This window comes from Pseudorca crassidens, chromosome 13 (assembly GCF_039906515.1).
Source record: "Pseudorca crassidens isolate mPseCra1 chromosome 13, mPseCra1.hap1, whole genome shotgun sequence".
NCBI classification, from domain to species: Eukaryota; Metazoa; Chordata; class Mammalia; order Artiodactyla; family Delphinidae; genus Pseudorca; species Pseudorca crassidens.
Window position 1 is genome coordinate 34,114,174 of NC_090308.1, and position 14,883 is coordinate 34,129,056.

The window sequence follows — 14,883 nt, forward strand, 5'->3', positions numbered from 1 at the left end:
AGAATAAAAACTGAGTGAAAAAGTTGTAAATAAAAATATTTTATAAGCTCCACAAGAAGAAAGTAATATACACAAATGGTCTCGAAGATGATATTCTGTGTCTGAGATAACTTCTTACTTTAGTCACTTAGATTGCCTAAAAAATTCAACACCTAGATTACCAAAATAGGTTGATGAAGATATAATCTGTAACTCACTCTGACATATAGAATGCTCTGTTTCAGATATACAGAAATAACTTGCCACATGATAAATGTTTATCCTTGTCCTACCTCTGGGAAACATTTAGTTTGGACTGATAATTTACTTGTGAAATCAATCACCCGGCCTATGTCATTTCAGAGTCTCCATGTAGACAGATCCAAGAAACTGCACTCAAGTCAAGCTGGCCTGGATTCCCAAGTACCAGTTGGTTGTCAAAATGATTTGGCTGATCTGGAGAAAGAGAAGAGAAAGACTGGGAAAACTGCAGTAGCAGGCACCAGTGCAACCACAGGTCCGTTAAGCCACATGATATTGGTTTTAACTGCCTTTATGACAGATGCACAATGTACAGCTTCTTACTGCCATTTTATTTGGACTATATGACTTAGTCAAAGTGATGGACCTGACCCCGCGAATCTCACTGAAATTTAGTTTTAAGTGAAGCATAGTATTAAGCACTCATATTGATGATAGGTCTGTTCATTGTTTGCTGTTATTAGATTTTTCTTCTCATTTATGGTTTTCATGGCCAAGGAAGTGTTCTATTTTAATATTGCTTTTATTATCATGACAATAATATGTGTAAATGTTTGCTGAAATTAACAAGAAGGTTTAATGGCTTGAGAAGAGGTCAAAATAATTGAGATGCTTTTAATTTTAAAAGTGTCAGATGAGTGACCTAATGCAGACTTGAATTATAATAGTTTAGTTTATAAAGATGGCGATCTGATATTTTTCATCTCTACTAAAAGCAAAACAAGAGAAAATGGACTTGTGGAGAAGTTGATATCATTCAATTAAGCTACCCAGACTAACTTCCATATTGTGGAAATCTTGGATGAGTTAGCACGGGAAATGAGAATTTTCTTTCTTGGCAATATTTTAAACACACCAAAGAAGCTCAATATCATTATACTTTATCTTTAAAACTTCACATTTCATTTGTAGATAAGTTGAAACTGTAATTATTCTTAAGCATATGATTTTTTCTTTTCCCCTCCTTATTTGATTTTGTAGCCAGCACTCTTTTTTCCTCCCAGGGCATGTAAAAGTTAAAATACTACATATAAAGTCTCTGAAGTGTTTCTGCTGAAACTGTACAATTTGGGTTCTTTCATGTAGTTAACTTACTGGCTTCTGACACTCCTATAAAAATATCCCATAGAGCTTTTCTTATTACCTTTTCATTGACTCTTTCTGAATGATAAAAATGAAATTCTGTAAAGGGCTTTGAAAACCATGCACATTGCAATTCCTCCAAATTTCAAATACTAACCAAGTGTGACTATACAAGAAACAGCTACTGCAGTGAAAATTACTGCACTGTGTTGAGTCTCAGGCTATTATTAATTCATTGGAAACTATTTTTTCCTTAAGATTATGGATCCTAAAAGGTACCAGATAATACAATTGCTGAGATCAAAGTTTTTGTTTCAATCATAGAAAAACTTATTATCTGATCTTCCCCTGTGTGTGCATCTTCCTGGGATGCTATGTGACAGCCCCAAGTTTGTGCTCTGAATGAATAGTGCAGAGTATGTTACAGACCAGGGCAGAAACTGCTTTGAACCTATTGCCTATTAGTGATGGTTTAAGAAAAAAAGAGCACCTGAAATTAAAGTGATGGTTCTACTAACCATCACTTAGTAGTGATGGTTAGTAGTAAGACTTACTAACTTTACTCAAGAGAGTAAAGTGAAATCTCCTTTCTTACATTAATTTCAACATGTATTTATTTAAAAATTACCTAGTATGTGGATCTGGGCAATATTTTCACTTGCTTTCCCATTTGAAATTACAATAAATTATAGAGTCTATCTTCATTATGAGTTATAATTGAATGACAATTCCATACATAAAAATACAAAAGTAAAGCAGAAATATAATTCTTCAAAATTCATTTTTTTCTTGTGGAATATTATATATTTTCTTCATTAAAAAAACGCTCTTTTGATCTGTACTTCACATTTACTGTCCTTGGAATGGATAGCTCATCTGTGAATATTCATCAACCACCTTGGAGTTCAGGATAAGCAAATCATACTCTTTCTGAGCTTTCTCCTCTTTTTAAATTTGAGACATAAGTCAGTCATTTCCTAAATTCTCTTTGGATGAAAATGGCAGTTTTAGAGGCTCTGTGGCGTATCACAGAGAAAACAAAGCAGAACAAAACAAAAAAACCGTATTAAGACAGGGGAGCTGCATCTCCAGTTTTGCTCCTTCTAGACACCCAGACCTTATTCTTTCAGTTAGATGAAGTGGAACCATTTCAGATATGTATCTAATAATTATACTAAAGGGAAGTCTTCATTTTGAAATTCACCATAGACAACTAGAAGATTCGCTGTAAATGGCTGAACACATGTTATCTAATGAGAGTTTGCTCTGTTGAAGCCAGGAGCACAGGAAACTCTACCTCAGGATTGGTGCTGTCAGTCCCAGCTCCTCTTCAGTTAAGAAGCTGGTGAAAATGCTTCACCAGATCTCATGGGTGACCTTCCTCTCTGGGTCCCTGATTCACTCTGGTTGCTCAACAGGCCCATGTCTTATTTGGGGAACATTGTTATTAAGTCTGCACGTTGTTTTGTCCATAAATTACTAAAAGAACAGTTCTTTAAAAGTAGGATGATTGAGTGGTTAACTTTTGGAGTCTGAACTTAAGACTGCTGGGTTTAAACCTTGGCTCCCCTACTCGCCAGCTGTGTACCATGTCTCTATCTCTTTATTTGTAAACTTGGGTTAGTAATAGCGCTACACCATAGGCTATTTTGACAACTACATTAGATAAAATAGGTTAAAGTTAGTATAGTACATAATAAACTCCAGTTGAATCATAGCTATGCTAATTAACTTCTGCATATTTATGAGTTGATGGCCAAGGAAAAATGTGCTTCCTGACAGTATATTTTGCAAAGTGCTGGCTGTGACCACCTGATGTGGCTCTTGCAGTCTCTGAGTTTCTGTCTGTACTTTTTTCTTTTGAGAACTGTATCCTCTTGGGAATTTCATGGCCTCTATGAATTCTATGGATATGGGAAGTGATTAGAACTCTTTTGGAGATGAGTCACTGAGTCCTCTGAGTCTAAGAAACAATACTATTGTGCAGAGACATGGAAGCCCTGAGCCTCCCTAATGGACCCCTTCCCCTCCTTAACTCAGCTGCAGTAGCTCAGGAAGAGCACAGAGCTTCCCTGTTTAATCAGTGACAGTGCTGTTGTTGGTAGATGACGTGTTAAGTGCAAATGTTTGTTTTAAGCTGTTTGTTTTATGTCCAGTTCCCAGGATGAACTTGCAAGTGGAAAGTTTATTGAGAAGTACTCTCAGGAACAACACATAAGGCAGAGGAACGAAAGCAGGTCTGAACAGAGGGAGAAGTGAAATCATAATAGAGTCACAGGAAAGACCTCAGCTGATCACACAGGGAGCTCTGGAGCTGGCGTGGCTCTTCAGAGTTGTCTTGTATTAAGGCGAGGGGACCAGGTTTTTATAGCCCCTGCTTCAGTCGATCATTGGAAGCAGCTGCCTTTGAGAAGGGGGCATGACTGTGGGCAAGGTGACTTCCTTTAGCCCAGGGCAAAGTCATTTGGTATCAGAGGATTATCATTTAGTTGTGAGAAGGATCTGGTTATTATGTAGGTCACACATTAATTGCAGAGATTGCTTCTGGTGATCTGACTGGCTAAATAGAAGGCCATTTTCTTTTTTCCTCTTTATGTGTCTATCTAGAAACTGCGATCTTTGCCAGAAAGGATAATCTTTTAAAATATACCTATTTGGTTTTACTCTACATAAATGTTCTCTACTTAGTAAATTTTATACTCTCCTGATCAACATTCTCTAATGGAATTTCCTTGCTTTTGAAGCTTCCACTATATTCTAATTATTCTTACATCTTTAGACTCATCCTCCATTAATTAGACCTGTCAAGTAGTGAGAAGACCCCTGGGCCAGAAAACAAAAGCAGGTACCATAAGGTCTAGTCCCAGCTCTGTACATCCTAGATGTGCAGTCTTTCACAGGCCATTTTATTTTTCTGAGTTATATTTCCCTCATCAAAATAAGAGGTACCCCAGGAAATTTTTGTGCCAATTTTTGTGTCAATTCTGAAAGCATGTGATTACATGGCCTATTCTGATATCATAGAGTCATGGCGCTGTTGTTCACCTGTAAATAAGACCCACATAGAAATGATTCACGACATTTAGGGACATTCTTATTATGGTAAATTAAACAGGTAACAGGAAACAAGCTCCATGGAAAAGCTCTTCACCGAGGTCAAGATGGAAGCTAGAAAGAAAGAATGCATTTATAGGAAGGTAAAGAAGTCTTCATACTGAGCTTTAATTCAATCTTATTTTTATTTTTTAACATCTTTATTGGAGTATAATTGCTTTACAATGGTGTGTTAGTTTCTGCTTTATAACAAAGTGAATCAGCTATACATATACATATATCCCATATCTCCACCCTCTTGCATCTCCCTCCTACCCTCCCTATCCCATCCCTCTAGGTGGTCACAAAGCACTGAGTTGATCTCCCTGTGCTATGCAGCTGCTTCCCACTAGCTATTTTACATTTGGTAGTATATATAAGTCCATACCAATCTCTCACTTCATCCCAGCTTCCCCTTTCCCCTCCCTGTGTCCTCAAGTCCATTCTGTACATCTGCATCTTTATTCCTGTCCTGCCCCTAGGTTCTTCAGAAACATTTTTTTTCTTTTCGATTCCATATATATGTGTTAGCATACGGTATTTGTTTTTCTCTTTCTGACTTACTTCATTCCGTATGACAGACTCTAGGTCCTTCCACCTCACTACATATAACTCAATTTCATTTCTTTTTATGGCTGAGTAATATTGCATTGTATATATGTGCCACATCTTCTTTATCCATTCATCTGTCGATGGACACTTAGGTTGCTTCCATGTCCTGGCTATTGTAAATAGAGCTGCAATGAACATTGTGGTACATGACTCCTTTTGAATTATGTTTTCTCAGAGTATATGCCCAGTAGTGGGATTGCTGGGTCATATGGTAGTTCTATCTTCAGTTTATTGAGGAACCTCCGTAATGTTCTCCATAGTGGCTGTATCAATTTACATTCCCACCAACAGTGCAAGAGGGTTCCCTTTTCTCCACACCCTCTTCAGTGTTTATTGTTTGTAGATTTTTTGATGATGGCCATTCCGACTGGTGTGAGGTGACACCTCATTGTAGTTTTGACTTGCATTTCTCTGATGATTAGTGATGTTGAGCATTCTTTCATGTGTTTGTTGGCAATCTCTATACCTTCTTTGGAGAAATGTCTATTTAGGTCTTCTGCCCATTTTTGGATTGGGTTGTTTATTTTTCTGATATTGAGCTGCATGAGCTGCGTGTATATTTTGGAGATTAATCCTTTGTCAGTTGCTTCATCTGCAAATATTTTCTCCTGTTTTGAGGGTTGTATTTTCGTCTCATTTATATTTTCCTTTGCTGTGCAAAAGCTTTTAAGTTTCATTAGGTCCCATTTGTTTATTTTTGTTTTTATTTCCCTTTCTCTAGGAGGTGGGTCACAAAGGATCTTGCTGTGATTTATGTCAAAGAGTGTTCTGCCTATGTTTTCCTCTAAGAGTTTTATAATGTCTAGTCTTACATTTAGGTCTTTAATCCATTTTGAGTTTATTTTTGTGTATGGTGCTAGGGAGTGTTCTAATTTCATACTTTTACATGTAGCTGTCCAGTTTTCCCAGCACCACTTATGGAAGAGGCTGTCTTTTCTCCATTGTATATTCTTGCTTCCTTTATCAAACATAAGGTAACCATATGTGCGTGGGTTTATCTCTGGGCTTTCTATCCTTTCTATCCTATCCTATATATCCTTTCATTGATATATATTTCTGTTTTTGTGCCAGTACCATATTATCTTGATTACCATAGCTTTGTAGTATAGTCTGAAGTCTGGGAGCCTGATTCCTCCAGCTCCATTTTTCTTTCTCAAGATTGCTTTGGCTATTCGTGGTCTTTTGTGTTTCCATACAAATTGTGAAAACTTTTGTTCTAGATCTGTGAAAAATGCCATTGGTAGTTTGTTAGGGATTGCATTGAATCTGTAGATTGCTTTGGGTAGTATAGTCATTTTCACAGTGTTGATTCTTCCAATCCAAGAACATGGTATATCTCTCCATCTGTTTGTATGGTCTTTAATTTCTTTCATCAGTGTCTTACAGTTTTCTGCATACAGGTTTTTTGTCTCCTTAGGTAGACAAAAGGTATTTTATTCTTTTTGTTGCAATGGTAAATGAGAGTGTTTCCTTAATTTCTCTTTCAGATTTTTCATCATTAGTATATAGGAATGGAAGAAATTTCTGTGCATTAATTATGTATCCTGTTACTTTACCAAATTCATTGATTAGCTCTAGTAGTTTTCTGGTAGCATCTTTAGGATTCTCTATGTATAGTATCATGTCATCTGCAAACAGTGACAGCTTTACTTCTACTTTTCTGATTTGGATTCCTTTTATTTCTTTTTCTTCTCTAATTGCTGTGGCTAAAACTTCCAAAACTATGTTGAATAAGAGTGGTGAGAGTGGGCAACCTTGTCTTGTTCCTGATCTTAGAGGAAATGGTTTCAGTTTTTCACCATTGAGAACGATGCTGGCTGTGGGTTTGTCATCTATGACCTTTATTATGTTGAGGTAAGTTCCCTCTATGCCTACTTTCTGGAGGGTTTTTTATCATAAATGACTGTTGAATTTTGTTGAAAGCTTTTTCTGCCTCTATTAAGATGATCTTGTGGTTTTTATTCTTCAGTTAGTTAATATGGTGTATCACATTGATTGGTTTGCGTATATTGAAGAATCCTTGCATCCTGGGATAAACCCCACTTGATCATGTTGTCTGATCCTTTTAATGTGCTGTTGGATTCTGTTTGCTAGTATTTTGTTGAGGATTTTTGCATCAATTTTCATTAGTGATATTGGCCTGTAGTTTTCTTTTCTTGTGACATCTTTGTCTGGTTTTGGTATCAGGGTGATGGTGGCCTCGTAGAATGAGTTTGGGAGTGTTCCTCCCTCTGCTATATTTTGGAAGAGTTTGAGAGGATCAGTGTTAGTTCTTCTCTAAATGTTTGATAGAATTCTCCTGTGAAGCCATCTGGTCCTGGGCTTTGGTTTGTTGGAAGATTTTTAATCACAGTTTCAATTTCAGTGCTTGTGATTGGTCTGTTCATATTTTCTATTTCTTCCTGATTCAGTCTTGTCAGGTTGCGCATTTCTAAGAATTTGTCCATTTCTTCCAGGTTGTCCATTTTATTGGCATATCATTGCTTGTAGTAATCTCTCATGATCCTTTGTATTTCTGCAGTGTTAGTTGTTACTTTTCCTTTTTCATTTCTAATTCTATTGATCTCAGTCTTCTCCCTTTTTTTCTTGATAAGTCTGGCTAATGGTTTATCAATTTTGTTTATCTTCTCAAAGAACCAGCTTTTAGTTTTATTGATCTTTGCTATTGTTTCCATCATTTTTTTCATCTATTTCTCATCTGATATTTATGATTTCTTTCCTTCTGCTCACTTTGGGTTTTTTTTGTTGTTGTTGCCCTTCTTTCTCTGATTGTTTTAGGTGTAAGGTTAGGGTGTTTATTTGAGAAATATCTTGTTTCTTGAGGTACGATTGTATTGCTATAAACTTCCCTCTTAAAACTACTTTTGCTGCCTCCCATTGGTTTCGGGTCATTGTGTTTTCATTGTCATTTGTGTCTAGGTATTTTTTGATTTTCTCTTTTATTTCTTCAGTGATCTCTTTGTTATTTAGTAGTGTATTATTTAGCCTCCATGTGTTTGTATTTTTTACAGATTTTTTCCTGTAATTGATATCTCGTCTCATAGTGTTGTGGTCAGAAAAGATACTTGATATGATTTCAATATTCTTAAATTTACCAAGGCTTGATTTGTGACCCAAGATATCATCTATCCTGGAGAATATTCCATGAGCACTTGAGAAGAGAGTGTATTCTGTTGTTTTTGGATAGAATGTCCTATAAATATCAATTAAGTCCATCTTGTTTAATGTATCATTTAAAGCTTGTGTTTCCTTATTTATTTTCATTTTGGATGATCTGTCCATTGGTGAAATTGGGTGTTAAAGTCCCCTACTATGATTCTGTTGCTGTTGATTTCCCCTTTTATGGCTGTTAGCCTTTGCCTTATGTGTTGAGGTGCTCCTATGTTGGGTGCATAAATATTTACAATTGTTGTATCTTCTTCTTGGATTGATCCCTTGATCATTATGCAGTGTCCTTCTTTGTCCCTTGTAATAGTCTTTGTTTTAAAGTCTATTTTGTCTGATATGAGAATTGCTACTCCAGCTTTCTTTTGATTTCCATTTGCTTGGAATATCTTTTTCCATCCCCTCACTTTCAGTTTGTATGTGTCCCTAGGTCTGAACTGGGTCTCTTGTAGACAGCATATATTCAGCTCTTGTTTTTGTATCCATTCAGCCAGTCTATGTATTTTGGTTGGAGCATTTAATCCATTTACATTTAAGGTAATTATTGATATGTATGTTCCTATTACCATTTTCTTATTTGTTTTGGGTTTGTTATTGTAGGTCGTTTCCTTCTGTTGTGTTTCCTGCCCAGAGAAGTTCCTTTAGCATTTGTTGTAAAGCTGGTTTGGTGGTGCTTAATTCTTTTAACTTTTGCTTTCCTGTAAAGGTTTTAATTTCTCTGTTGAATCTGCATGAGATCCTTCCTGGGTAGAGTTATATTGGTTGTAGGTTTTTCCCTTTCATCACTTTAAATATGTTCTGCCCCTCTCTTCTGACTTGCAGAGTTTCTGCTGAAAGATCAGCTGTTAACCTTATGGGGATTCCCTGGTATGTTATTTGTTGTTTTTCCCATGCTGCTTTTAATATTTTTTCTTTGTATTTAATTTTTGATAGTTTGATTAATATGTGTCTTGGCATGTTTCCCCTTGGATTTATCCTGTATGGAACTCTCTGCCCTTTCTGGACTTTATTGACTATTTCCTTTCCTATATTAGGGCAGGAATATAGGAAATAATCTCTTCAAATATTTTCTCAGTCCCTTTCTTTTTCTCTTCTTTTTCTGAGACCCCTATAATTCGAATGTTGGTTCCTTTAATGTTGTCCCAGAGGTCTCTAAGACTGTTCTCAGTTTTTTTCATTCTTTTTTCTTTATTCTGCTCTGTAGTAGTTATTTCCACTATTTTTTCTTCCAGGTCACTTATCCGTTTTCTGCCTCAGTTATTCTGCTATTGATTCCTTCTAGAGAATTTTTAAGTTCATTTATTGTGTTGTTCATCATTGTTTGTTTGCTCTTTAGTTCTTGTAGGTCCTTGTTAAACATTTCTTGTATTTTCTCCATTCTATTTCCAAGATTTTGCATCATCTTTACTATCATTACTATGAATTCTTTTTCAGGTAGACTGCCTATTTCATCTTCATTTGTTTGGTCTGGTGGATTTTTCCCTTGTTCCTTCATCTGCTGTGTGTTTCTCTGTCTTCTCATTTTGTTTAACTTACTGTGTTTGGGGTCTCCTTTTTGCAGGTGCAGGTTTGTAGTTCCCGTTGTTTTTGGTGTCTGCCCCCAGTGGCTAAGGTTGTTTCAGTGGGTTGTGTAGGCTTCCTGATGGAGGGGACTAGTGCCTGTGTTCTGATTGATGAGGCTGGATCTTGTCTTTCTGGTGGGTAGGACCACATCTGGTGGTGTGTTTTGGGATGTCTGTGACCTTTTTATGATTTTAGGCAGCCTCTCTGCTAACGGGAGGGGTTGTGCTCCTGTCTTGCTAGTTTTTTGGCATAGTGTGTCCAGCAGTGTAGCTTGCTGGTCGTTGAATGGAGCTGGGGCTTAGTGCTGAGCTGGAGATCTGTGGGAGAGCTTTTGCTGTTTGGTATTACGTGGAGCTGGGAGGTCTCTGGTGGACCAGTGTCCTGAATTCAGCTCTCCCACCTCAGAGGCATAGGCCTGACACCTGGCCAGAGCATCAAGACCCTGTCAGCCACACAGCTCAGAAGAAAAGTGAGAAAAAAAGAAAGAAAGAAAATAAATTTATTAAAATAAAAAAATTATTAAAAATAAAAACATTAAAATGTAATTTTAAAAAAAGGAAAGAAAGAAGAGAGCCACCAAACCAAAAAACAAATCCACCAATTATAACAAGCACTAAAAACTATACTGAAAAAAAAAAAGGACAGACAGAACCCTAGGACAAATGGTAAAGGCAAAGCTATACAGACAAAATCACACAAAGAATCATACACATACACACTCACAAAAAGAGAAAAAGGAAAAAAATATATCTTTTGGGAAGTCTGAGGTCTTCTGCCAGCTTTCAGTACGTGTTCTGTAGGAGTTGTTCCACATGTAGATGTATTTCTGATGTGTTTGTGGGCAGGCAGGTGATTTCCACGTCTTACTCCTCCGCCATCTTGAAGGTTTCTCCCAGGCTTCTTTTTAATGCTAGTTTAACTAGTGCCTTCTCTAGGGCAGTGTTTAATAGCTTCTTCTGCTAAATGCTTCTATTTTTGCTGGTGATTCTCAGCTGAATCAGATCCATTGCTTTCTGCTAGTGTTGGAGGATCTCCTGCAGAGTCAGAGGGTGGCTGTGGCTCACCACAGGGACAACGGCACTCTCAATCTTAATGTTTAAACCTCAGATTTTCCTTTATGATGGGAAACAAAGCATAAGGCACTTCTCTATTAAAACTATTTTGAGAATTAGACAATATTCTATTTTAAAGACCTTGACTGAATGACTGAACATGTGTTATCAAGAGTTTGGTATTTTAGGGCTTCCCTGGTGGCGCACTGGTTGAGAGTCCACCTGCCGACGCAGGGGATACGGGTTCGTGCCCCGGTCCGGGAGGATCCCACATGCCGCGGAGCGGCTGGGCCCGTAGGCCATGGCCGCTGGGCCTGCACGTCCGGAGCCTGTGCTCCGCAACGGGAGAGGCCACAACAGTGAGACGCCCACGTACCGCAAAAAAAAAAGAGTTTGGTACTTTAGAAATAATAAAATGTATCCTTGTTTCTCAATTTAAAAAAATGTGGACTTCAGTAATTCACTGTTATTCTAGATAATGTGTAATTCTAAGCACAATAATTACTTTTACTCCTAAGGACTAAATAAATCACTGTTTAAGATATTGGATAATTTCAAACTGGTAATCCTAAAATCTGGTATATCTTTTGTTCTTCTACTTAACATCAATGCAGATTTTTCATAATGTAAACAAAATAATGACACCAGTAGAATTTCCCTTACATTTCCAAGGAATACTGTTTTCAGTTTAGAAATACTGGCAGCCTAAAGTAAAACGTTATAAGATTGCTCTTCATTTTATAGCAACCTATTTCCCTCCTTTTGGAAGGCTTAAATGTTTAAGAATATGCTGGAAGAAGAACCGCAGTCATTTCATTCTTTGAACAATTCTGAAATATCATTTCCTATTAGGCAGTTGTGTGCGTACTGACAGCCTTGCCCCTCATCTTCCCTAGAGGTTAATTTATTTCCTGCAGTGCTTGCTTTTCTTGGAAAATCTGACTCGTCAGCCTTCACCAATGGGCGATCTCATCAGCAGAATGTTAATTATAAAATCAAAACAATATACCACATTGAAAGGGAAAAACAACTCTCCAGGCAATGCAACCTTTTTCTTTTCTTTTCTTTCCACTTCGTTCTCTCCTCAGTCTGTGGCTGGACAGGAACATTATCCCCTAGGGAAACATTTGGCGAGACGGTGGGGTATAGAGGAAATGTGCAGGCTTTGCCACCAGACAGACCCAAGACCAAACTCTAATTCAAAGAATGTTGAATTTCTTTGGGATTTTGTTTCTTTATCTGTAAAATAAAGATAAAAATACCTGCCTCACATGAAATTTTATGAGACTGGCACAGTGTAGACACTAGAAAATTATTCGTATTATTATTATAGCCTTCATTTGGCACCTACTGCATATTGATTGCTGTGGCATAATATTAACCATGTCTCATATTAGTTTATAAAGGAATCTATTAGAAATTTGAAGAAATATATCTTTCAGCTTTAGGAGTTAGGCATATGAGACCAAGACACCTTATTGAGGTAGCCTAGTTGAAGTCTTGTCTTACCCTTCATTTCCTTTCTCTTTTCATAACTACTCATTTTTTTCATAATGCTCACTAGATACTTATGAAATTATTTTTTCACCAATAAGTTCTTTAAAAATTTCAAAAGCTATTTGCTAATAGTTTTAGGTCTATCTATTCAGACTTGAAACTGCATTTGAGTTTATTAAAAATTATTTTCTCTAAAATAAAAATTGTCAATTTCTGTTTGATTCAGTCTCAGAAATAAAACTTTGGTGAGTTAAATCTTGAGACAAAGAAGATTGTCAGCAAAGATTGTGGCAGCAAAGTAGAGATAAAGTTGAGAGATAACCAAATGAAGAAACAAAATCAATTATTTTAAGCCCAGAATGATCATTATTTCAGTAGTATGATTATGATTAACAAGTTTGTTTAAGTAAATATCTTATTTCTCCCATGTGATTTTATGATTTGTGTGCAATACTAGAAAGAAAAGCAATTGAAGCATTAGATGATAAAACAGAAAAAGAGATGTCATGCTGTAAACCCATAACAACTGAGACCTGATACAGGGCTCCTACAGGAGACAGGAGCTCTGTGCATGGAGTGCAAATTACGATAGGTACTATTCTTTCACATGGCAAAATAATATTTTTCTTAAGACCAGTGACAGTATCTTAACTTGGGTAGAACAAGGGATTGGATCGATATGGTGACCTCTGTCTTTCACCTTTATGGAGTCACGTGCAAATCATTGATTGATCCTTTTTAATGGTAAACGCATTTTTTGAAACTGTGGAGTTTTCCTATAAATAATAAGTTCTTGAGCCTCTCCCCAATTTCCTAATTTTCCTTATTAATAACTTCAATGTTATCGTTTTAAATTTCCTTTCCCTTTTTTTTTCTAAACTTTTTTCTTATTGGCAAGTGACAGTCTTTTTTTTAATCCATTATTTCAGTCAATTCTGGTTCTTACTTCATTCATGAGACCCATCTTTATTTTGACCAATGAATTAAGCAAAGCAAAAAGGAACTGATGACTTTCAAAATTTATCTCAGTGAGTCTCTAAGTTCTTGTGCATAAAAATTCACTTAATGAGTATGTTAAAAATACATATTCTTGGGATGTGCTCTCTAGAGTGGGGTTGGCAGTCTCTGGTGGTGGGTCAAATCTGTCCCATTGCCTGTTATTGTACTGCCCCCAAGCTAAAAATATTTGTTTTTTTTTTTAAGTTGAAAAAAAAAGAAGAATATTTTCTGACACATGAAAATTATTTGAAATTCAAATTTCAATGTTTACATAAAGTTTGATTGGACCACAGCCATGCTTATTCATTTACACATTGCCTGTGGCTGCTTGTGTGCTGTATCAGCAGAACTGAGTAGTTTTGACAGAGACCATATGCAAAGCCTAAAATTTTTACTGTCTGGCCCTCTAGAGGACAAGTTTGCTAACCTCTGCTCTAGAGAATCTGATTCAGAAGTTCCGAGAAAGGAACTAGGAATTGCTTTCAACGTGTTTTTTTGGGTGATTGTGATACAGGGATCTTTGATGACACTTTGAAAGGTAATGCAGTAGAAGAATTGTGAACAACCTGTCTCTTCTTCTCCCTTTCTCTTCATCACACCCACTCCATCAGCAAACCCTATTGGCTTTATCCTCAAACAGTATCTAGAATTTGTCTATTTTTTACCTTGTTCACTGCTATCAACCTAGTCCAAGCCATCCTCATTTTTCATCTGGATTCTTGTTATTGACTTCCTAACCAGTCAGTCTTCTTCTGCCCTTGCCTCAGTATTGTCCATTCTCAACATGACAGCCAGAGTGAATGTGTTAAAACCTTAGTCATGTCATGTAACTCTTTTCTTCAAAGTCCTCCAGTGGTCTCTCTACTTCTCTTTTCTCTCTATTCTAGCTACATTGGCTTCCCACTCTTCCTCAGAAACGCTAGGCGTGCTCCATCTTCAACACCAACACAGGCTATTTTCTCTAAGTGGTATAGTCTTCCCCCCAGAGATCTACATGGCTTTTATCTTTGTCTCATTTAGGTCTTTCCTTAGCCATTACCTTCTCGGCGATTCCTTCCATACACACCTTATTTAAAATTGTAATCTCTTTGTCTGGGACTACCAATCTCCCTTATGCCAGCTAACATGCTACACACTTTGCTTCTTTATTTTGATTGTGAGCCACTTTCCCCACATGAGGGCACCATGAGGACAGGAATTTTTATCCATTTGCTCTATCTTTAGATTTAAAAGAGTTCCTGGCTTACTGTGGGTTCTCAATAAATATTTCTTGAATAGCGAAATGAACCCCAAACTCCCATTCTGTACTGGACAGATAATGTATGACACTTATCATACATGCAAAAACAGTTGCCAGGGGTATAAATATATGAGTCATCTTTGAAAAATGATGTAATATCTTGTAACCACCACAGATGAGAAGAAGAATAAAGCAGCTATTAACTTGTATCATTTTTTTTTTCAATCTCAACCAATAACTTAGTTACAAAAGATGCTAAGGGAAAGAAAGTAGAGGATGGGTACAAATATTAAAATGGGTACATGGATGAAAATTCAGTTGAAAATGTTTGGAAGAGAT

The 14,883-nt window shown here is 36.7% G+C and overlaps 1 protein-coding gene across 1 annotated transcript in view; it reads left to right on the top strand.

The window, feature by feature from the left end:
* The window catches only part of THEMIS (thymocyte selection associated), a 155,881-nt gene extending 142,016 nt beyond the window's left edge, over positions 1–13,865 (top strand). The window contains exons 5-6 of the mRNA XM_067702892.1: positions 343–496; positions 13,819–13,865. Of these exons, the coding sequence (XP_067558993.1) occupies positions 343–496; positions 13,819–13,865 (201 nt within the window). The remainder of the gene's footprint in view (positions 1–342; positions 497–13,818) is intronic.
* The last annotated feature ends 1,018 nt before the right edge of the window (positions 13,866–14,883 follow it).